The 25,286-nt window shown below is 43.9% G+C and overlaps 1 protein-coding gene and 1 non-coding gene across 2 annotated transcripts in view; one reads left to right on the top strand and one right to left on the bottom strand.

Annotated features, from left to right (window-relative positions):
• Positions 1–724: 724 nt before the first annotated feature.
• Positions 725–831, bottom strand: LOC118152490 (U6 spliceosomal RNA). Its single transcript, XR_004741251.1, has one exon. It is a non-coding gene; the product is annotated as a U6 spliceosomal RNA (small nuclear RNA).
• Positions 832–12,968: 12,137 nt separating this feature from the next.
• Positions 12,969–25,286, top strand: part of SCARB2 (scavenger receptor class B member 2) — a 63,630-nt gene continuing 51,312 nt past the window's right edge. Inside the window, exon 1 of the mRNA XM_002745692.6 lies at positions 12,969–13,426. Coding sequence (XP_002745738.1) covers positions 13,310–13,426 — 117 coding nt within the window. The 5' untranslated portion in view covers positions 12,969–13,309. The remainder of the gene's footprint in view (positions 13,427–25,286) is intronic.

Genomic DNA, 25,286 nt, shown 5'->3' on the forward strand with positions numbered 1-25,286 from the left:
CTTGCAAAAACGTTTTCCCATTCTGTTGGTTGCCAGTTCACTCTAATGATTGTTTCTTTTGCTGTGCAGAAGCTTTTAAGTTTAATTAGATCCCATTTGTCTATTTTGGCTTTTGTCGCCATTGCTTTGGTGTTTTAGTCACGAAGTCTTTGCCTACTCCTATGTCCTGAAAGGTATTGTCAAGGTTTTATTATAGGGTTTTTATGGTGTTAGGTCTTACATTTAAATCTTTAATCCATCTAGAGTTAGTTTTTGTATAAGGTGTAAGGAAGGGGTGCAGTTTCAGCTTTCTGCACATGGCTAGCCAGTTTTCCTCACACCATTTATTAAACAGGGAATCCTTTCCCCATTGCTTGTTTTTGTCAGGTTTGTCAAATTATCAGATGGTTGTAGCTGTGGGATGTTACTTCTGAGGCCTCTGTTCTGTTCCATTGGTCTATATCTCTGTTTTGGTAACAGTACTGTGCTGTTTTGATTACCTGTAGCCATGTAGTATAGTTTGAAGTCAGGTAGCATGATGCCTCCATCTTTGTTCTTTTTGCTTAGGATTGTCTTGGATATGTGGGCTCTTTTTTGGTTCCATATGAAGTTTAAGGTGGTTTTTTCCCGTTCTGTGAAGAAGGTCAGTGGTAGTTTGATGGGGATAGCATTGAATCTATAAATTACTTTGGGCAGTATGGCCATTTTCATAATATTGATTCTTTCTAACCATCAGCATGGAATGAAAAACATGAAACACTTGACAAATTTGCATGTCATCCTTGTGCAGGGGCCATGCTAATCTTTTCTTTATCGTTCCAACTTTAGTATATGTGCTGCCGAGGCAAGCACAGAAAAGGGTAGGATTTCTTCCTGACTTTGCAATCTGCAGTCTCTGCAGAAGATTGCCTGTGATGCACGTCAATTTAAATTGTCTTTCCCCTCTGTGTTTGTGAGAAGTTCTCCTGGGTTGGTAGGATATTTTATTTTTAATTACATTCCCCCAACATCAGAACCTAGGAAGACAGGGCATCACTGTGTCACATATCCTTCAGGGGGAGGGCCAGCAGTCCGAAGACGAAGACTGAATGTCCCAAGACATACTGATTATCAGTAGTCCAGGGAAACCCTGAGGGTGGAAAGCAGGCCAGGGATACTCTCCTTTTAGTGGGGCAGGGTGGGTGAGAGTGGAGAATGCAAATAAGAGTTCTGAGGTCCCCTGAAGGAGGGCTATGGAAAAACACGGTTATGACTGAGCCTTGAGGGACTGTGGGTTAAACTGCTATGCATCTCACACTTGATTCATGGATCATAGGTTGTTCTTGTTCAAATGCAAATTTTGTTCAATTGGCCCAGACCATGACCTGAGAGTCTATTTCTAACAGGCTCCTAGGTGGTTCCAACACAGTGTCTTAGGATCACATTTTGAGTAGCAAGGGATTAGAGGAAGAGAGGGGTGATAATAAAGAGAGCTGTGATAATATTGTGATGCACATCACATTCTGATTCTGATTCTGGATTGTACAGGATTCTGCTATCTCCTAACAGTATCCTGCCAATTTTTGATGAATTCTCAAAGTTAGACTTCTGGCTAAGTAGGATTCAACAAGGGGCAGACTACCGTGCCGTTCCCCAGGATGCACATTACCCAAAACTCACTGGAAATCTACCAAGAAGGAGACAATTCTGTCTCCCAAAGCCTTTCACAGGCCAAGCACTTTATGTGTTTGGAGGGAGCGCTTGGTAAAGCCACCTGCAGAAATGAACTGGGGTTAAAATAAAGTACTTCCAAGGAGTGTAGTTTTAATTAACATTTGGAGGACTGTTTCACTAAACAGGTGTACAAACATGCCCCAGAGCTGGATTGGCAGGAGGCTGACATCTGTCACCAGCCCCCAAAACCCTTATCTTTGATATTTAACAATAATATGGCCTTGAAAGGGTGTGAAATTATCATTAGTCTGATGCATGCACCTGTCAAAATCTGATCCTACCAGAGAATTCTTACATCTACATGGTTCTTTCCCATGCATGAGGCTTTACTGGGCCTCTTCCCACATGCCTTTCTTCTGAGCTTCAGCTTAGAACTCTTTCCTGACCAACACTTAAATTAGGTGCTCAGCTGGGGCTTACAAGTCCTCCATAGTAGACATATACACAACCAGGGTCTTCTTCCCCTACCCAGACCTTTGAAAAATTAGTAGATATGGTCCTTATAACAGAGCTTGGCATATAGCAAGTAATATTTACCTTTTGCTAAGGCAGAGCAAACTTCAGCAGTGACAAGAAAAGGATGGGTTTTGCTGTTGACTCTGAAACAATGGGAAGGACCTAAAGTCTCCTCTCATAATTACCCAGAACATGAGAGGCTTCTCTAGGACAGGGCTGGTGGAGGCAGCAGAGAGAAAAAGACTAAAGAGAAGATAGGAAAAAGGCCAGGCACAGTGGCTCACGCCTATAATCCCAGCACTTTGGGAGGCCAAAGTGGACTGATCACCTGAGGTCAGAGGTTTGAGACCAGCCTGGCCAACATGGTGAAACCCCATTTCTACCAAAAAATACAAAAATTAGCCAGGCGTGGTAGCTCATGCCTAGTCCCAGATACTTGGAAGGCTGAGGTACGAGAATTGCTTGAACCTGGGAGGGGAAGTTTGCAGTGAGCTGAGATCATGCCACTGCACTCCAGCCTGGGCGACAGAGTGAGATTCACTCTCAAAAAAAAAAAGATAGGAAAGATGATGCCCTGATGTTCATGAATTGGACCCTGGAAGGACTGGAGACTGAATTTAAAAGCAGTATTTTGCACCATTGAATATTAAGATTTTTCTTCAGATAAAGGATTGGGCCTGCCCAGGCTCCCTGAAATTCTGTATAGGCCTCATTCTTAAATGCGCACTTTCCTTTTCTTGTTTCATACAGAGATTAGTGTACCAGGTGGATCCCTTCATGGTAGTCGCCTATTGTTACAGAGTTTGGGATGAATTCCACAACATCATGTGGCATAGATTAAGGAATAGGCATTTTTTTCCCTTTGATTTTTATTTTAGGTTCAGGTGGTACATGTGCAAGTTTGCTATATGGGTAAATCGCGCGTCGCTGAGGTTTGGTGTATGAAGGATTCTGTCACCCAAGTAGTAAGCACAATACCCAATAGGTACCCACACTCCCACCCACCTCCCCCTTCAAGTAGTCCCCAGTGCAATTGTTCCCATCTTTGTGTGTGAGTATTTGATACTTAGCTCTTTAGCTAATAAGTGAGAACACGCGGTATTTGGTTTTCTATTCTTGAAATACTTCAATTAGAATAATGGGGAATAGGTCAGGTACAGTGGTTCATGCATGTAATTCCAGCACTTTGAGTGCCTGAGGCAGGTGGATCACCTGAGGTCAGGAGTTCAAAACCAGTCTGGTCAACATGATGAAACCCTGTCTCTACTAAAAATACAAAAAATTAGCCAGACGTGGTGGAAGGTGCCTGAAATCCCAGCTACTCAGGAGGCTGAAGTAGGAGAACCATATGAACCCAGGAGGCAAAGGTTTCAGTGAGCCAAGATCACACCACGGCACTCCAGCCTGGGCAACAAGAGCAAACTTCATCTCAAAAAAAGAAAAAAGAATAATGGGGAATAGGCTTTACTGGGGAAAAGAAAAACTCCCCAGGCAGTGGTTGCCCAAGCTTACCATCAGTGAGGCAGGTGAGGGCTGCTGGGCTGTATGGTTCTGTTCCAGAGGAGAAAGCCTGTCCCTTTCCCCTGTCACAATGGGTCTTTCTTCCCATAGGCTGGTATGGGAAAATGGTCTTGTTCATAAGGGAATATACAGATTGCCTGGTACCAGGGAGTCTGGATTTAGGGAGCTGACTCTTTACAGGAGTTCATTAGGAATCAACTAGGGACCTTGGGGCCTGTGAGTCGTGCAGTTTCCCATCGGGTTTTGTGAACTGAATGCGAGCCCGGGAATCTCATCCAGCCAGAGGGTCCCAAACCTGGAAGAGAGCGTGCATGGAAAAAAAAGGAGAAAGAAAAGAGCGGGGTCTGGAGGACTGGATGGGCTATGCCCAAGCAGCAATTTTATTTGTGCAGTAGGTTCCATTATATACTTTTCTACTTAATGTTGTTTACGTCAGATCAAAGCATTTCTCAAATAACCAAAGAAACAGAAAACAATTATGGGGAACTAGTAAAAGGAACAGATACTGATTTAAAAGGTCAAGGGTGAAGTAGGTGATGCTGATTATCAATATTATCAGTACGCCCAGTAAATACTTAACAATTGTAAATACTTAAGTTAAGTCACAAGGTAAGTAAGTTATGCCCACTAAGTAAGTTATGCCCAGTAAATACTTAACAATTGTAAATACTGAAGTGAATATTTTACAACTAATGTAGCAAGGATCCAAAAATGAACACAATGAAGCAATAAACCATAAGGAACCGAAAATGGACACAATGCCTCCAAAGTCCTCATATCCATAAAGTAATGTCTGTTAATTGTTTTGATAGCATAGTCCCTCTCTCGGTTCCTGCTTTCCCTCAGCTCGACTCCCCCAACCGGAATCTGTGTCTGGGCTCAAGCTCACTGTATGGTGAGGCCCATTTCCTAGGGGCCTTACACAGGAGCGTTCCCCACAGTTCTCCCTCAATGGGGAAATAGAGAGGACCAGGAGGAAGCTGCCAGCCCCAGGGGAAGCTGAGTGTGTATACTGTCTCTGCCCAGAGAATGAGGAAGCTCCTGGGGTCCCAGCTGACCCTAGGTGAGCACCTGGAGCCATTCTTGCACAATCTTTCTTCTTATGTAACAGAAAATGCATATATGACTGGTTATCCCTTTTATTTCTCCCTGGGTAAAAAAATTACCAGAACTGGCAGGGCACGGTGGCTCATGCCGGTAATCCCAGCACTTTGGGAGGCTGAGGCAGGAGGATCACAAGGTCAAGAGATCGATACCATCCTGGTCAACATGGTGAAACCCTGTCTCTACTAAAAATACAAAAATTAGCTGGGCGTGGTGGTGCATGCCTGTAGTACCAAGCTACTCGGGAGGCTAAGGCAGGAGAATTGCTTGAACCCAGGAGGCAGAGGTTGCGGTGAGCGGAGATCGCACCATTGCACTCCAGCCTGAGCAACAAGAGTGAAACCATGTCTCAAAAAAAAAAAAAAAAATGCCAGAGCTTTCTAGAATTCTTTTCCCATCACTTGCTTTAAACAATATCATTTCCAAGAGGGACCATTACTCACATCAGAAATGGCAGATGAGAAAGAAAAAAAAAGAAGTCTGCATGGTAGTAGCATGTATCAGGACTTCATTCTTTTTTTAAGACGCAGGATCTTGCTCTGTCATAGGCTAGAGTACAGTGTCGCAATCATAGCTCACTGCAGCTTTGCACTCCTGGACTTGAGGAATCCTCCTATCTCACCTCATAAGTAAGTTGGGATGATAGGTGCATGCTATCATATCCAGCTAATTTTCATTTTAATTTGTAGAGATAGGGTCTTGCTATGATGCCCAGGCTAGTCTTGAACTCCTGGCCTCAAGCAATCCTCCTGCCTCAGCCTCCCAAAATACTAGGATTACAGATATGAGCCACCACACCTAGCCTATTTCTTTCCTTTTTATAGCTGAATAGAATTTCTCACTGTCTGTGTATAACATATTTTGTATATCTCTTATTACCTGATGGCATTTGGGTCAGTTCCACCTTTTGACTATTGTGACTAATGAGGCTATAAACACTGGTTTAGAAGTATTTGTTTGAGTACCTGTATTCAATTTTGGGGGTTATATACCTAGGAAGAGAGTTGCTAGCTCATATGATAATTCTGTTTAACTTTTTGAAGAACTGTGATTTGCATGCCTCTCTCCTCTGGTTTAATCCAAAATGGAGAAGATGGTGCTGATTAAGATAGCTTACAATTCAGCTGAGGCAATCACTACTCATTAATGTTCTGAAACGTTTTTCATTGACACTAATTATAAACAGTACTTGTTGTTTATGAAAGAACTGGAAATGCTTACAATTGATGTAAAATTAACTGACTAGCAGTCTTCTCTGAGGTTAGATGAGCATAGGATGCTTCTGGGTAATCATTTCAGAGGCTCAGGATATGTGATGAGTGCAGTGGTTAGGAATCATGAGGAGACAGGTTAGTGGCTAGGGGCAGGGCTGATTTTTACCCTTTTCATAGTCTAATATCTAAGCCCGCCATCCCCTAATCGACCGCCGCACCCCATCTCTGGCCAAATATCTTCTGCCCACCACTGCAGGCTTACAAGGTCTGCCTCTACCCTCAGGCAGTGCCCTCTTCACCCTCCATCCCCCCTTTCTTCCCCTCAGAAAGAGATGCTGAGTAAACCTGGTTTTCTCATTTATACGGCTTTTCCCCATCATTAAAAATAACTGTGATGTCATGTGTTGTTTATTTAGCCCTGATTTCACAATGGGCAGGAAATCAGACAGCCTTGATATTTCATAATATGCTGGCTTTGCCACACTGAGTTGAAACACAACCCAAGCTTCATTTGCTTCTAGAAAGTACCATCAAAGTACCTCAAGTGAGAAGAGATTAGAATACATTTCATGTTGGAATATACATTGGATACATTGGAAAGCATATTTTTGGCCACTGGACTGGCAACTCCTTCCTGGCTCTCCATTCTAGTTCAACATCAGGTTCAGGCAGAGGCATTCTCTCTCACACCCACTATTCCAACCTCTACCCCTCCTCGATGCCCAGGTCACCATGAATGCTCCAATGCCATAGCATTTTGTTGTTGTTGTCATTTTCACTGCTTTCCTTTTACTGTCAGTAAACATGAGGCCCAAAGTCCCAAGCAGTGGCTAAGGGGTTAAGAGCCTGACTAAAGCATCTGACTGACTTGGGTTTAGGTTTAGTATTACCTTTGCTTCCTACTGGCCATGTAACATTGGACTACTTTGTCAACCTCTCTGTGCCTCAGTTTCCTTATCCTTTTTTTCTGAGACCGAGTTTCGCTCTTGTTACCCAGGCTGGAGTGCAATGGTGTGATCTCGGCTCACCGCTACCTCCACCTCCTGGGTTCAGGCAATTCTCCTGCCTCAGCCTCCTGAGTAGCTGGGATTACAGGCACACGCCACCATGCCCAGCTAATTTTTTGTATTTTTAGTAGAGACAGGGCTTCACCATGTTGACCAGGATGGTCTCGATCTCTTGACCTCGTGATCCACCCACCTCGGCCTCCCAAAGTGCTGGGATTACAGGCTTGAGCCACCACGCCTGGCCAGTTTCCTTATCCTTAAAATAGAGCTAGAATGTCTACATCATAGGGCACTGTGAGGAGTAAATGAAGTTATGCAAACCCACTTCTAGCATAGTGCTTGGCACACGTACAAGTAGCAGATAATATTGCTGACATATTCACCCTTTTTGCTCACTATTTTTTTCTCCTCTTTGCTCTCCTGACTCCTCACCCTTCACCCACACATTCTATTAGTTAGACAACACTACGCTTGTGTTTTCAGAAAAGGGAAGAAAAAAAGGCGAATAGGGTGTCTCCCCTAGTTCTGTGTTTCAAAATATCTGCATTCTTAGGGGAATAGAAAGAAAAATAAGAATTTAAAGAGAGGAATTCTCATTTTCTCATAACCCAAATCAAAATAAAAGCCAAACCAAACCAAAACAAACTAGAAAAGATTCCCCTAGTTGTGGGTGCAAAAATGGTAATGAGGAAGCTGTAAGGGTTTCTTGATTGGAGGAGACAGCAGACAGGGCCATGGATAACTTCCCAGAGATTCCCTGTGCCCTGGCACCGGTGCCTGTGATATCATACAAATGGTATATGAGCTTCCTCTGGCGATCTGTAAGCCTGTCTGCATAAAGCAGTTCTGTAATGTAAGAACTTTGGAATGACAGGTAGGGGAGGAGGGAGGAGAGAGTAGTTTTTTTCTTATGGATCCTGTATGGCTCAGGATTCAGGATGCTCCACAAACATTTAGGAATAACATACGTCAAATCAGTAGGGTGTGATTGTACATTTTATAGATCACCTTCAAGTAATAAGAAGAAAGCCAAGACTTTTAGAAACATCTTGGAGTCTGACCTATCCCAAAGTAGGCAAGGACGAGGGCCATTTTCATTCATATTTAGGCTCCTGGAATATTCAAATGATTAATAAATGATAAAAATAGTGTTTCTGTTATTTATCATGGCATAACAAACCGCCCCAAAACTTAGTAGCTTGATATACAGCTATTCATTTGCTCACAGTTCTGCAATTTGGACAGGACTCAACAGGGACAGCTCATTATCTCTGTTCTGTGGGGCATAGGTTGTATTCATCTGGAAACTTGGTTGGAGCTGTGACATCCATGTGGCCTCTCATTCTCCAGAGTCCCTCTCCACATGGTCTCTTACCTTCCAGTAGTCTAATCTGAGCTTCTAACCTGAAAGTTGGGTCCCAAGAAGGCAAACGAAGAAGCTGCCAGATCTAAACCTGGCACTGGAACAGATGGGTTCGGCCATATTCTACTGGTCAAAGCAGGTCCCAAGCCCAGCCCAGATTAAAGGGAGGAAACAGACTCCACTTTTGACATGAGGAGCAGCATGAACCTAGAAAAACAGGCAGATTCTACCACACAGGGTTATAAAATTTTATTTTATTTTATTTATGAGATAGGGTCTCGCTCTGTCGCCTAGGTTGGATTGCAGTGGCACAATCACTGCTCACTGCAGCCTTGACCTTCTGGACTCAAACTGTCTTCCCACCTCAGCCTCTCGAGTAGCTGGGATCATAAGAAGGTGCAACCATGTCCTGCTAATTTATTTTATTTTATTTTTTGTAGAGACAAAGTCTTGCTACATTGCCCAGGCTGATCTCAAACTGGGCTCAAGTAATTCTCCTGCCTTGGCTTCCCAAAATGCTGGGATTACAGGCAGGAGCCACCGTGCCCTGCCTGTGGTGTATTTTAAATGTTTATATTGAACACATTCACACTTCTAACACAAAAGTATACAATGACTACATCATTAAACTCATTTGAGCATAACGGCACCGTTCTAAATTTAAGGTAGTGCCCAAAGAGCCCTCTTGCTTCCCCATGATAGCCCTTAGAGTCCGTGAAGAAAGTTCTTTTTCTTTCTAAGTCCCGAATGATTGCATAATTTCAACAGTCACCAGCAATCATTCATTAAATGTACTTGCTCTTCTCAGATAAAGTCTTCTGATTTTAGGTACAGAGAACTCGCCGTGTCTCCTTGCCATAGCATCAGCCTCCTCATTTTCCGCCCTAGTCTGTTTGTGTTGCTGTAACAATACCTGAGATTGGGTAGTGAAAAGAGATTTATTTGGCTCATGGTTCTGCAGGCTGGACACGAAGCATGGCACAGGTATCTGCATTGGGTGAGGGCCTGAGGCTACTTCCACTTATGGCGAAGGCAGAAAGGGAGCACACAAGTGTGAGGCACATGGGCAGAGAGGAAGCTAGAGAGAGGAGGAAGTGCCGGCTCTTTTCGACCACCAGCTTTCTGACTACTCACTCATACCTGAGGGAGGGTATTAATCTATTCATGAACAATCTCTCCCAGGACCCAAACACTCCCATCAGGCCCCACTTCCAACACTGGGGATCAAATTTCAACATGAGATTTGGAGGGAATAGGCATCTAAACCATAGCAGAGAAGTCACGGGGAAGATTCCTGATTGTCTCCCTGCCCTGGCATCAGTCTCCTCATCTAAACACTAGGAACAGTAACCCCTCCCCAAGCCATCTGCCCCTCCAGAGTGTGTTCAGGGTTATTAGTGCCTGGCAAGCAGGGGCTACTCCCTGGATGAGAGGGTGGAGTCTCACCTGTAGGGTAAGATGATACTATGTCAATAAATTAACAATGCCAATTAGCGGTGCAGACATGTCAGAAATGAGGAGGAAACCCCAAAGGGCATTAAGAAACTTACATCTGGATTTTGGGGCTTCATGTCAAAAGCCCCTGAACGTAGCTGTGGGTAGAGAAGATGGAACTGAACAGAAAGACAGCCAGGCCAGCTGCTAAAAAGTTGTGCCAGCCTTTGTGATAAGACAGAGATTACTGTGGGATCACAGACTGCTATTTTGGGAACATACATTATTTTCTTAAAAGCTGTTTATATTTTTTATAATTAGGTTCTGTCTTATGTTAACACATTTAAAAAATGCCAGTCTGGTCAGCTATGCTAAGAGGAACCAAGAAAAAGGTTTTCGTTCAGCTTGCCCAGAGTTTTAAAGGGGAAGCAGCTTACTAATTGCCTGACATAATGGAAACAACAGAGTGAGATCCTCAGATAGAAGGTAAACTGAGGGCAACTTGAGCTGGAAGCCCTTGTTTAGAAACTCTCCCACACTGAGATATGTTTATCAAATCGCCTCCATCTCTCCATCCCCACAGTCTGTTACTGTCCTGGTGGCCCAGACAAGAGGCAAGAAGGGACCTCAATGAACAGTGAGAAGGAAAAGTACCCTGGAATTGGTGGTCCAGGAGTGGAAGGGGTTTGCCTCCCAGAATGGAGCCAGCAAACAGAAATCTGATTTTAGCAGTCAGAGAGTACGGGGTGGAAGTTCAAGGCAAACATGAACTTCTGAGTGCCAGTGTGCCCAGGCAGGCAAGTTACCAACTAGTTTTTTTCTAGTTAGGGAAGGAAAAGACATAGAGATTGCAGGGGGACTTCAACCGATGCCTAGGTAGGGGACATGTGAGGGTTAGTGGGCTGGCGTGGCTGCTTAAGCAAACTGGGGCACAGGGCAGAGTTCATGTAGCTAACTGGAACTTACAGCAGAGAAGAGGCAGGATTAGCGGTAGAGAAAGGCTGTCGATTGTGGACACCTGAGGACTGGAGACCACCCAGTCACCAGGCTGGGGGCAGCTGAATCATTCAGGACCCCACCAGGTTCTATTTCCACACAGGACTGGTCCTCTGGTGGCTGCAAAATGTCCCAGCCACAGTCCTGCCCTCACCATCTGCTTCAGGTATCTACTGAGTAACACACCACACCAACACTGACTGGCTTAACAACAGTCCTTTATTTTGCATTTTGAGCAGTGTTCAGCAGGGACCACTCATATCTGCTCTACAATGTCTAGGGCCTGGGACTCAAAGGCTAGGAACAGCTGGGGACTGCTGGGACATTTCTCTTCCTACAGACTCAGGCTCCTCCCCACGGTCTTTCCCATATTCTCTGCAGCAGTCTCTGGGTAGCTGAATTCAGGGGTGACTTGAGGCTCCAAGAGCAAGGATTTCCAGAGGCCCAGGCAGAAGTTGCAAGGCATTTATAATCCAGCTTCAGACGTTCCAGGATATGGTCATTTCCACTGTATTCTATTGGTTTAACAAATTGCTAAAACCAGCCCAAATTCAAAGTGAGAAAGTAGTGACAAATAATTTGCCACCATTTTAAAACCATCACACCCAACATGTCTCACCGTGTCCTCAACAAAACCTTCTAACTGATTTGCTGGCCCCACACTCTCATTAGTGACAGATTGGGAGGCAGCAATGCACAGAGTAAAAAAAGTGAGGGTTTTGGATGCAGCCAGCCCTGCATCCTGGTTCAGGCAGGATCCATCACTCAGCAATAGGTTGAGCATGTTAGGTTCCTTAACTCAGAGCCCCGGTGTTCCTGAGTGTAAAATGAGGATGATACAATATAGTTTCCAAGAAAATGTACTTCTTGGATCTTCCAGTGTAGACAGCATAACTAACCAATGGCTCTGCCTCAACTGCTGAGCTCTGCTGAAATCCATCCTCTGATATTTATCCCCAGGTTGTTGCAGAGGCCACTTTCCTAAGGCTGCTCCCAGACCAGGACTGAGCACAACAGGGACAGCAGGGATACTAAGGCAGGCCTCTTTTTGGGAGATGACAGGCCTCTGGGACATGCCCATTTGGCTAAAGGATTCTGCACCCCCATGGTCTTGCTAAACTTTCAAACATGAACTGTATATAATACCAAGTACTTCCTTCCACCCAGCCTTCCTTCCTTGCTTGCCTCTTTCCTTCACAAGGATCACACCTGAATCCCAGGTCCAGCTCCTTGTCTGTTTCCCTCAAAACTCTCATGCATAGTACTCCCAACTGCCACTGTTTCTGGATGACCAGGACAAACACAACCTCCTATTCATAGGGCTGCCAAGATATTAAATTAGTAGAACAGTGCAAAACACCTAGTTAAGAGCTGGCATAGAAGAAACACTCATTTAACTAACATTTCTTGAGTCCTTGCTGTGTGCAGGCCTTGGTCCTGGGTGTCTGGGACACGATAGCAAGCAAAGCAGACAAGAACACCAGCGCCGCCTGCTTTAAGCTTCTACCAAGAGCCCTTCAAAGTCTGACCCCTTGGGGCCTCAACACCTCCGACTCCACACCGTGAACACCTTAGCCTACCGTCAGAAGGAACTTCCTTCTTGCTTCCTACAGGTTTTGCTCTTTCACCCCCAATGATTTTGCTCAGCACTTCCTTCTCCGTGAAATGCCTCCTCCCTTTTTCGCTCATCGTCCTTTCTTGCTCACGCCCCTTACCTGTGACAAACTCTTATGCATGCCGCAGACCCCAGTTCAATGTGGGGTCCTAGGTCATCCAGGCAGAACGTGCTTGCTGGCGTGATCTCAGCAGGCACCTGGTAGAAGCACTTACTAGGTTGTATTATAATTGCGGTAACAGTGTCCCCGCTAACTTGAGAGCAGGGGAATGGCTCAACCACCCTGAATCCCCAGCGCTTGGCCCCCGGCAGGCCCTCAGACCTATCCGCGGATGAGTGAATGAGTGTGTGAACCGGTTCGGTGATTTCGGTGGGGTGAGCGCGGGGCCTGCGGTGCAAGCGCTGGGAGCGGCCAGGCCGAGCCTGGCTCAGGCGCCGCAGCCACTCACGGCCACTGGGGACCAGCCGGGAGGGCGCGGGCCGAATCGCTGCCGCCGCCGCAGGGCGCATGACTGCGGCCTCCGCCCCCGCCCGCCTCCCCGCGCAGTCGCCGGTCGTCGCCTCCCGGTGTTGCGGCGAGCCCGGCCCGCGAACGTCACGGCCCTGCGCGCTCCCTGCACTCTCCCGAGCTGCGCTAGGCGGGCGCCGCGGGCTCCCGGGCGGGGGAAACCGAAACCGAGGCCGGGTCCGTCCCTCCGCGGCCCCACCCGCCCAGTGCACCGGGGGCCGCGCTCGCCGGGCCGCGGAGCCCAGAGCTGCGCGCACGAACCCGGCGCCGCGAGGGCGCGGGCGCCGAAGAATCCCGGGTCTTCGGACGCCTCTGCGGCGGCTTTGGTGGCGGCTCCTCCCTCCTTGCGTTTGGATCCCGGCGGGTGCGGCTCGGCCCGGCGGGTGAGCGGCGCGCAGAATGGGCCGCTGCTGCTTCTACACGGCGGGGACGTTGTCCCTGCTCCTACTGGTGACCGGCGTCACGCTGCTGATGGCCCGGGTCTTCCAGAAGGCCGTGGACCAGAGTATCGAGAAGGTGAGGCGGGGCGGGCTGTGTGTGTGTTGTGGGGTCCTCCAGCGCACCCTCCCACCGCTGCTGCTGCGCCTTGTACGGGGCAGACCCTCTGCACTAGAGCCCTTCGCGCTTCCCTGTCTTCCAGGGCTTGGTAGGCGAGGGTTAAAGAAGGATGGGGAAGGATGGAGCCGACTTTGTTCCCTCTACGGTAATAAGTAAGGCTGTGGATCCTGACTTTTAAAAAAGGCTTTCGGTTGTGTTCTGTCGTTTGCAACTCACCCACTCCTTCCGTCTACACCCCAATCTCAGGTGGGCCCAAACTTGTTTCCCTCCCACTTCATGAAGAAACAGAACTAAATGAAAGACACCGCAGAAGAGGCAGGTTGTGCTGTCTGCTTGCTGTGGCCTTTGAAGTGGTGTGTGCCTCAGGGATGAGAAGTGGGTGTGCGGTCTATTGTGTTCTTGCCTCCCTGGGCTGGCCAGGGCAATTGGGAGCTGAGCCAGTCCTTAAGACTGAGTGACATTTCATCCATCAGTCTGCTAAATGCCAACTTAGTGGCTTTGTGTCTTGTACCAGCAGTCTGTGTTGCTTTGTCTCACCATGGATTCTTGTTCTTCTCAAACGGCCATCATTTTCAGGCACAGATGCATTTAGATCCCTACAAGAATCTGAACTTGCCTCTTCCCCTAGATGATTGGGCTGGAGAGCCAGTCCTTTAAGAAGACTTCTCCATCTTTTGATTTCACTGCTCATTTCATCTGCCCTTTCCCCCACATCCACCAAGCTGTATCAAAAGAGGAACAAGAGAGAGTTCCTGGGATCATTTTTTCCTTAAAAAGAAAAAAAAAAAAATCACTGGAGCAGCAGCCTTTCTTGTTAGCATTCATAACTGCATGCTTAATTTCTCCCGCTGGTCTGCACTTGCTGTGGCCAGATAAAGAAGCCCAGGCCTAGTCCAGTTTGAATCACAGCACTCTCCAGTTAGTAAAGTTATTTTATTCCAGGTGGCAATGGATATATTCCTTTAACTGAGTTTCCAAAAGTAATTAACTGAGCACCTGAAATCTGGCAGTTAAAGGCAATTTTTCAAAAAGCACCATGGCAAAGCATAATGTAATGTTTAAAGTTCACATTGCCAAGGGCCCACTCACTGAGCATCCTGAAGGTCAGTTTCCTCTGAGCAGTCTTGTTCAAGGAAAAAGAAACCACATCCTTTCTCCACTCCTGTCCATGTCCAAATCCAGGGTAAGATGTGTTTGAGAATGTCAACTCTTGCTTTGGGTGACTAGAGTTTGGCAATCCAATTATAGTCAATACGTGAGTTTTCTTGTATGGCTTTGAAAGGCTTTTTCAAGGGAGGCCTATAGGATGAGTGATCTTCCAGTGGTTCCCGTATAGCCAGCCCTTAGATTCTCTGTGAGTCTCCATTTCTCTGGGTGAAGGGGTGGCTGTAAGACATCTTGGCTGGGGCCTGAGTTTGTGTTGATATGTCCAAGTGCTTTTTCCATGAGGAATGGACTCATTTTGATAAGTAATAACAGTATAGGGAAGTGGACTTTCAGAGTTGCTCAATCCCAGCTAAGGAGGACTGCACAGTGTACTGTGTGAAACTAAAGGACAGGGCTAGTTTCAGTGGGCAGATGTGGAAGTACTGTTGTCATTAGAGGTGAGTCACACGTTGCTATTTTGCTTTTTCCTGGATTACGTGTAGGGTGGTAGGTAGCATAGGTTAGTGGGAAAGAGTGAGGACCTTACACTCCTGGGCTTGAAGCCCAGCTTCTACCTTGTACCAGCTGGATGACCATGGGCTGTTTAATCTTACTTGATTCATGTTTTTCCCATCTGCAAATGTGGATAATAAGGACTAATGATCACATCTACTTTCTCAAGTAATTCTTATACCCTTCAGGAGTGATCTTTCTGGGATATAGTTAGTGCTTAATAAATGATAGCAATTTTATTTTTATTAGAAGCCACACAAAGAAAATACATGGGATTTGGAGTCAGATTCCATATGTTCAAATCCTGTCATTACTATTAAAAGCTTTATGACTTAGCTCAAGTTACTTATCTGGTTCTCAATTTCATTGCTTGTAAAAGTGGAGATATGAGATGTTAGCTAACTTGGGCACAGCAGTGCATTTACTGTGAAACTCACAAAGTTAAGCTTTGGGTCCCTCACTTGCACAGGCCCTTCCAAAGCCCTGTACCTAATTCTGTATCCCAAATTTTCCTTTTTCTTAAGAAGGGCCCTTCAAATTGTATAAGCTTCAGGACCCACAAAAACGGAATTTGTCTCTGCATGTGTCTTATTGTAGGACTAAGTATAAAACACAGCAGAGAATTGGGCACTGAATAGGTGATCAATATATGGCAGTCATCGTTACTGCCACTCTGGGAGAATTCATTCATAACTTGATTCTAAGTTGTAATATAATTTACTGTGATATTTCTAGTTCTTTGCTTTTTCATGTGAAGATTGTCCCTGCCCTGACTTGTCTACATCAAAAAAGGGGAGAGGGAAAAGGGATGAAATTCAAATGAGTAGGTATGGGAAGCTTAGTAAGATAATTCCTGTCAAAAAAGTTGTCTCAAATGATAATTGTCCTTGAACCCTGTGGTGGCAACAGGTAACTGAAGACAGACTTTTTATTTTGGCCAGTGAGTGAATATAGTAGAAAGAACCAAGACAATTTTGTTTCATTCTTGGCCTCAACAGTGACTGCCTTATATCAGGCAAGGCCTGTAATTGTTTCAATTTTCTCATTTTCAAGAGAGGCATTATAGTACCTCTCTTCTGTTTTTCCCACACCCTCTTCTTAGGGGTATTATGAGCATTAATAAGGCATTTCCTTGCAGGCATTTGGGCCTTCATGAAGAGAGAGCTTCACAGAGACCCAACAGTTCCTTTTCCTCTCTTAGGCTTGGAAGGGCAGGAGTTCATGTTACATTTCATCTGGTAGCCCAGTGAACCGCCTTGACACCCAGTGCCGTGCCTGAGATAGATGTTAAATGCCTCTTGACTCACCTGTGATCATTTTAATAGAAACGTGTCCTCAGAATCAGCAGAACTGAATCAAACTTTTTTTTTCGGTCCTTAAGGATTTCTTGGGCTGAGCTGAACAAGTAGAATAGCAAGTTATTTAATCCCCCAAAGCTTCAGGGTCCTCATTTTGAAAAATATGAATAATAAGGATAAGAATACCTATGTCATAAAGTTGTCATAAGAATGAAATAATATGATTGTCATAAAGCACCCAGCACAGTGCCTCACAAATGCCTGAACATTAACATTTGTTAGGTCTTTTTTTGGTTTGTTTTTTTGAGATGCTAGGCTGTAGTGGAGTGGCGTGATCTTGGCTCACTGTAACCTCCACCTCTTGGGTTCAAGTGATTCTTTTACCTCAGCCTCCCGAGTAGCTGGGACTACAGGCGTGCGACACCACGCTCAGCAAATTTTTGTATTTTTAGTAGAGGCAGGGTTTCATCATGTTGACTAGGATGGTCTTGATCTCTTGACCTTGAGATCCACCCACCTCGGCCTCCCAAACTGCTGGGATTACACACATGAGCCACCGCATCCAGCATTTGTTATGTCTTTAGCTATTATTTGTCATCTGTGAATTGGAATTGGACTTACACAAGCTATGGTTCCTTCTAGCTCCAAACTTCCGAGATCCCAGGCACAGTGACCTTTAAGAGCAGCTATGACACAGGCACAATGACCTTTAAGAGTAGCTATGACACAGGCACAGTGACTTTTACGAGCAGCTGTGCAGTTCAGAATATTAAATTTGCACTCCTGATTTCTGCAGATGTGCCGGCAATTTGACTATCTTCCAGTAATAGGGATGCAGAACTGGCCACAGTCAGAACTGGCCAACAAGGGATGGGCTGGCAAGGGAACCAGTGGGATACTGGTTACTGTTTATACCTTGTACTTCCTCCTCACAGGTCAAGGCAGGACTGTAGCATTAGGCCTCAGAGAGGCAATGAACAAGACAAATACACTTCCCCTTCATCTAGACCTGAGGCTTAGGCAAGTCACTACCAGCTGGTTTCTTTTGGGAGCCATAGCAACTTTGGAGCTGTTCTACCGATGCCTCGAGAAGTAAAATATAATCACTGATAACCAGACTGCTTTGATTGGTGACTCTATGGGATCTTCTTTTTTAAAGTCAAATCAGTAAAACATCTTTATCAATGTATACATAAAGGCATTCAGCTATATATAATTTGAAAGGGCTCCTTCTTGCATATCTACTTAATTTCCTGAGTTGCCTCTATTCAAAGAAGACTTACCTTAGTCTAAGATTTTTCTTTATCAGAAAAAAAACAGTAAAGATATCTTAAATCTCTTATCTTACTGTCAAGGAAATTGAGGCTCAGGGAATGAAAGTGACTTATCTAAAGACAAATGGAGAGGGAGGGGTAGAGCTAGGCGTGCCAGCTGGTCTCCTGATCCTGAACCCACTTTTCCCATCTCAAGGATGACCATACATCCCATTTGCCTGGGACAGTCCTACCTGGTTTCTGTGTACCTGTTGTTCTGGTGTAATCATGAACATCCCCTTTCCTCCAGAAGATTTCTGCTTTGGACAATAAATCCTATGGTCACCCCCCACCACCCCATGCCACATTGTTCTTACAGACAACAATGTATCCCGATTCTTGGCTCCCTAAGGAGTTGAGGCCTACTCAAGCTAGCTCAAGCAAGATAGGATTCTTATTTTTTTCTTTTTGTAAATCTGGAAAGCTCATAGAAATCAAAGGGCAAGAACCACGGCACAGTTAGGCCTCCTGAGAGGACAATTGAAAGTGGAAGGTCAGCAGGAACCAGGCACACTCTGTCTCTCCTCTGCTTTCTCCACCAACAGGCTTCCTCTGTTTACTCAGCCTGGCTCTGTACTCATCCGGGCTTGCTCAGCCCTGCCTCCGTGTGACTTTCCAGCTGCTGATCTCTCATGGACATGCTTCATCTCCTAGTTTCTCTTTTCCAAGTTTGTAGTGGAGCAATGTGATTGGCTCAGCACAAGAAGAAACCACAGCGCTATAAACAGAGGCAGTGTCATTAATCTCCTTGCAAGATTCTCTAACTCCTAAAATTATCCAAATTATTTCCTGGATTTTAGAAACACGATCTTGTGATATCAAAATCATATTAAGTTTCTTTCAGTATCTTACTAATTCATGTTGACTCTGAGTGCATTCCTTATTCATGATTAAGACAATACAGTAGACCACCAGTTGTCAGCATAATCCCTAGACTGTAGGAGATGCATCCAAATCACTTATGAAGATTTAGAAAATACCAGACCCCACCCCAGACCTGCTGAATCAGACTCATTAGGAACAGAACCCAGGTTAAAGTGCTTATCATAAAACCTGTTACTGGAGGCGGGTTGCTGTGGGATCATAATCTGCAATTTTAGGAATAGGCATTTTTTAAACGTTGTTTATATTTGTATAGTGATTATTTTAGCCCGTGTCTTCATTCCTTAAGATGATAATTCTAACTGAGGATATTACTACTAATAATTGCTGTTAATCTGCAAGTTTACATTAAAGGAAATATTATTTGGTGAGGAGGGGAAGGTTCCTGCCTGTGGAAACTTCTTTGCTTTATTGTTTAATAAAATACAAGATTTCATTCTGTCAGGCCACAGCAAATGGGCCATCTGTTCTGCCAGACGTTTGCTTGTTTCCCAGGAAGAATCAGGAGGTGGAATTATAAGCTCATTAATGAAAACACAGGATGTTGGCCAAGTGACTAGACATTCCTGGCCATATCATCAAGATATGTACATCTATGCATGATACACTAAGGATGGGACCATTTCTAATCAAAGTTGATGATGGGAAAAAACAACCAAGGGAAACTAAAGACCACTTTAGGTGTTTGCTTTCTATATCTAAAAGCACCTTTAGGTACATGCTTTCGCAGTCATTCTTTTATTTGGCAAGTATTTACTGAGTGTGTACCATTTGCAAGGCAGTGTGCTAAGAGCTATGGATATAACACTGAACAAGATGCAGTCTCCACCCTTACAGATGTTCTAATCCAATTCAAACTCCTGGGCCCCTTCACACTCTTAAAAATTACTGAGGACCCCAAATAACTTATGTTTCTGTGGGTTATACCTATTGATATTTACAATATTAGAAATTGAAACTGATATGTATTTTTGAGAAGTTTTTAAAACAGAAGAGTACACAAGCACATATTCCAATATGACATCATTACATGTCATGTAGCTTCTGGAAAACTCCACTCTACACTCAAAAAGAATAGAATAAAAAAGGCAAATGATACCTTAGCATTAATATAAAAATAGTTTTGACCTTATGGGCCTTCCTGAGAAAGTCTTAGGGCCCTCTGAGGGAGGGGTCCTGAGATCATACTTTGAGAACTGTTGATCTAGTTTTCATTTAATTAATTATTCTGATTTTTAGAATATTTAAAAAAATACATAATATCAGTTTTATATTCCTGTAAGGCCAGTTTGGAAACTGTATTGTTAATGTTTTCAAACAACCAGGATTTTGCTTAGTGTGTCTTTCATTTACTGTGTCCTTTTAGCTTTCCTATGAGTCCAGTATTAAAAACAGGAGTTTGGGCCATCAATAATTCCGATTCCACAATCTCCTGTCTTTCCCTGAGTGCTGATCATAGTAGGCAAGAGCATTTGTATCTCTATAATTGAATTACTCAATAATTCCCTTCTAGCCTCAGCCCTGCAGGGATTTTCTACCCATATGACGTAGTTTGGTATTTTATTCTAGTATGAAAGCTCTCCTTGAAGGCAGAGGTCCTGTCATACTTAGTTTTGTGTCTTTTCTTACTGCCAAATGCAATGTCTTCTATCAAACAGAGGGTCAGTAAGTATTACTTGGATGAATAGAGAAAACTATGTCTTTGGAAATGATTTTATTTGCATTTTGTTGTTTAGTCTTACATTTTGTCGCATTCTGTAGGCCAGTGATCACGTTTGTCTTATGAATGATGTATACCTTTAAAATCTGGAAACTTCACCCATTGGTCCAGATTTCCAGCTTCTCTTGAAACATGTGGATGTTCTTTGGTGCTGGCCATACCAAGTTCTGTGTGACAGCTGTCCTGCCAGAAAAGAGACTGACCCTTAGAAGAGACCTACCTTCCCTGTTTCCTGCTGTCTTAGTCCATTCAGGCTGCTGTCACAAAATAGCATAGACTTGGTGGCTTATATACAATAGAAATGTATTTCTTACAGTTCTCAAGGCTGGGAAGTCCAAGATCAAGGTCCCGGCAGATTTGGTGTCTGGTGAGGGCTCACTGCCTCATAGATTATGGTCTTCTCACTCTAACTTCACATGGTGAATGAGCTCTTTGGGGTCCCTTTTATAAGAGAACTAATCCCATTTGAGAGGGCTCTACACTCATGACCTAATCACCTCCAAAGGCCCTACCTCCTAATCTCACCACCTTGGGGGTAAGGATATCAACATAGGGGTTTTGAGGGGACATAAACATTCAGACCACAGCACCCACTGTCCTTTTCACCCTTATTGGCTCCCAAGGCCCAGTGAAGGTGTCTGTTGCTGTGCATGTGCTCTCTATATCTGACACTCCTTAACAAAAGAAGGAAAATGAAGGCTAGCTTGAGAGGATCATGTGTTTAACAGAAATGGGAGAGGGTGTGTTTCTTTGTAGAAATGAATAGTGTTGGGGTTTGACATGTAAACAAATGTAACAACCCATGACCATTTGTCCTAGCCTTCTGGCCCCTTCAGCTTCTGAATTTCACACCCTTTCCAGAGAGAGTGTGAGGCAGAATGCCTTTGTTAAACTAATGTAATCACTTACTGCAAGTCCCATTTTTTTATATTCATTTTTTTGATTGACAAGTCAGAATTGAACCTATTTAGGGTATGCAACATGATGTTTTGAGAGAGATAGATATAGACAGATATGCATAGTGAAATGGCTAAATCAAGCAATTTAACATACATGTTACCTCAGTCGCTTATCTTTGTTTTGAACACTTAAAATCTGATCCCAGCATTTTTCAAATATACAGTGTTTGGGGTTTTTCGTTTCGGTTTTATTTATTTACTTTTTTGAGATAGGGCCTCTCTCTGTCACCCAGGCTGGAAAACAGTGGTGCAGCCATGGCTTATTGCAGCCTTGACCTCCTGGGTTCAAGCCATCCTTCTGCTTCAACCTCTAATGTAGCTGGAACTACAGGTGTGCACCACCATGCCAGGCTAATTTTTAAAGATTTTTTTGTAGAGGTGGGGTCTTGTTATGTTGCCCAGGCTGGTCTCAAATTCCTGAACTTAAGCAATCTTCCCACCTTTGCCTCCTAAAGTGCTGGGATTATAGGCATGAGCCACCGTGCCTGGCCCAATATATTATTCACTGTAATCACATGATGTACCATAGATCTCTTGAATTTATTCATATCAGACTGAAACTTTGTGTCCTTTGACTAACATCTCACCAGTCCTCCCAGCCCCCAAAATTCCCATTTTAAGGATATTTTCTTTTAACACTGTACTTCTGATAATCAACAGTAATGGAAGAGGAGACATAGAAATAGGTAGGTGATGAAAATATTACTTATTTCAATGTTGAGAGATATAATCACAACCAAACAGGTTGCAAAATAATGAGATTGGCTGTACAAGTTACACAAGAACGTGGGCCTTGTTTCCATGGCTTTATTTCTCATTTATTCACATCTTAAAATCCTCTTTCTCACCACCCCATATATGTTTCCCCGCCTCCCAGTTTTCACCTGGTTCTATGTTTAAGTTTCTATCCGGTAGCTGCTTTTTTTCCCCTTTAAGTCATCCGTTCTCAAACTTGGCTGCACATTTATAATCACCTAGAAACTTTCAAAAATAAGTTAGTGGGTATTTTGTAGCAGGAGGTTTTTTGGGATTGCCATTCCACCATATGTAATTTATAAACAAAGTTTTTTTGTTTTTTGGTTTTTTTTGAGACAGAGTTTCACTCTTGTTTACCCAGGCTGGAGTGCAATGGCGCGATCTCGGCTCACTGCAACCTCCGCCTCCTGCCTCAGCCTCCTGAGTAGCTGGGACTACAGGCACGCGCCACCATGCCCAGCTAAGTTTTTGTATTTTTAGTAGAGATGGGGTTTCACCATGTTGACCAGGATGGTCTCGATCTCTTGACCTCATGATCCACCCGCCTCGGCCTCCCAAAGTGCTGGGATTATAGTTGTGAGCCACCGCACCCCGCCCTAACAAAGTAACAGCTCACCCATGAGCTAGCATTTGAATCTGAACTATCAGAACTCATTAGTTAAAATTGTGACAGTTACAATTAAATCAAAATGAGTTAAGCAACAGTGACATAAATAAATGAATGCCAATACATTTTTACTAAGTTAAAATAAGGTCAGGGAATAAGAGTAGAATGTTAATGGCAGTTTATTTTGTTTAGCTCAATAGAGAATAAGTATAAACAGTGGAGATAAATTACTGCAAGAGTCTGGGTTGGGTTTGCTTCATTTCAGGGAGCAATTTTAAAAAGCAAAGCAAATCAATTGGTGTTTTGCCATTTGATGAGTTTTATTAATCTGGAGTCCAGTACACAATTAGGCCAATACACCATCCATACACAATTAGGCCAAGCTCTCCAAGTTGGTCTGCATTATCTCTGGGTGAATTTAGACTGTGCAGATGGTAACATGGATGCTTAAGTTGTGTTTAATTATTAAATAGCACTTTACTGACCTTAAGGAACAACCAGTAGTGCTCTTGAGTTTCGAAACTTTCCTTAAAAGTATTATGGATTCTTGTGAAAGCCTAATGCATTCCCTGAGTGCTTATTTTTATCACTTGGAAGTGGCTTACATCAGGACAGCTGGTTTAACGATTCTCATGGTGTTGCCTTCTTGAAAGACTGCTGTCAGGCTGACTTGGGTTGTGGCTGTATTAAATCATGTCAGTGTTCAGCTTTCAAGCTAATCCAGGCTGCATCTGATCCTTCATCTACAGGTCAGGTGTCAGCCTGGCCAGCGACTCTATGTCCACTACACACAGCTCAGAGAGGCTGTTCTCAGTTCTGCCTCTGCCCAGCCTTCTGTGAACCCAAATGGAAGCTTATGCTGGTTGAAAATTCTTTTACTTTTGTTTTAAAACAGTCTTCCTTCATACATGGTAAAAACTATTATGCTTCTCCAGTAATTCAAGAAATGCAAGTTCAAACAAGAAGATGCTATTTTGCCACTACCAAAGAAGCAAAAATGTCTGAAAACCTTGAACACCAATATTAGGCTGGATATGCTGAAATGGTTGCTCAGACACTGCTTTTGGAGCAATGTGTTGATATTCAAAGGCTCATGAGTTCATAAAAACTTTTTGTCCCTAGACCCAATAATCCCACTCTAGGAGTCTATTTGAATAAATTATTCACTGATTTTGTCTGGGTGTGTGGTGCTTCACGCCTATAATCCCAGCACTTTGGGAGGTGGAGGTAGGTGGATCACTCAAGGCCAGGAGTTAGAGACCAGCCTGGCCAAGATGGTGAAACCCCATCTCTTTAAAAATACAAAAGGTAGCTGGGTGTGGTGGTATGCACCTGTAATCCCAACTACTCCAGTGGCTGAGGCATGATAGTCACTTGAACCCAGGAGGCAGAAGTTGCAGTGAGCCAAGATTGCATCACTGCACTCCAGCCTGGGCAGCAAGAGCAAGACTCTGTCTCAAAAAAAAGAAAAAAACATGTATTATTCACTGATTTGGACAAATATATTCAAGAACATTTACTTCAGCATGAAAACACCACAAATGTCCTATAGTAAAAGAATGATTAGGCCGGGTGCAGTATCTCACACCTGTAATCCCAACACTTTGGGAGACCACGGTGGGTGAATCACCTGAGGTCAGGAGTTCGATACCAGCCTGGTCAATATGGTGAACCGCCCATGCCCCCCACCCCCTACCCTGTCTCTACTAAAAATACAAAAATTAGCCAGGTGTGGTGGCCAGCATCTGTAATCCTAGCTACTCAGGAGGCTGAAGCAGGAGAATTGCTTGAACCTGGGAGGCAGAGGCTGCAGTAAGCTGAGATTGTGCCACTGCTCTCCAGCCAGAACAACAGAGTGAGACTCCATCTCAAAAGAAAAAAAAATGATCAAATAAACTGATTTGGTATATTTTATAAAATAAACTAATACAGTGGATTAGTATACAGACATTAAAACAACAGTTTCAAAAACTATTTAATAACATGATGTGGATTACAGGGGAATTAAATTTTTGTCCTTTTACTTTCTTCATTGTCCAAATTTTCTGTAACAAATACGGTGGAATTGGTAGGGAGTGGATGAAGTAACATTTACCTGATTTAAATTAACATTAGACCTGGCTCAGTGGCTCACACCTGTAATCCCAGCACTTTGGGAGACTGAGGCAGGTAGATCACCTGAGATCAGGAGTTTGAGATCAGCCTGACCAACATGGTGAAGTCCTATCTCTACTAAAAATACAAAATTAGCCAAGTGTGATGGTGTGCACCTATAATCCCAGCTACTCGAGAGGCTAAGGCAGAAGAATCACTTGAACCTGGGAGGCAGAGGTTGCAGTGAGTCCAGATCATGCTATTGCACTTCAGCCTGGGCAACAGAGTGAGACTCCGTCTCAAAAAAATTAATTAATTTTAAAAAAAGTAACAACAATCAATAGCCTCATTTGTGAACAGAAATTGGAGGCAACATATGACTTTTTCTGCACATTTGTAATAATATTATCTGCTACTTTAAACATCTCTTCTAATATGAATATAGAAATTTCTATAGATTGATAATTTATCATGATTTCTAGATATTTTCCCCTTAGATAAATGTGATATTTTATCGCTACAAGTCTATT

The sequence above is a fragment of the Callithrix jacchus genome, chromosome 3, assembly GCF_049354715.1.
Source record: "Callithrix jacchus isolate 240 chromosome 3, calJac240_pri, whole genome shotgun sequence".
In the NCBI taxonomy this organism is placed as follows: Eukaryota; Metazoa; Chordata; class Mammalia; order Primates; family Cebidae; genus Callithrix; species Callithrix jacchus.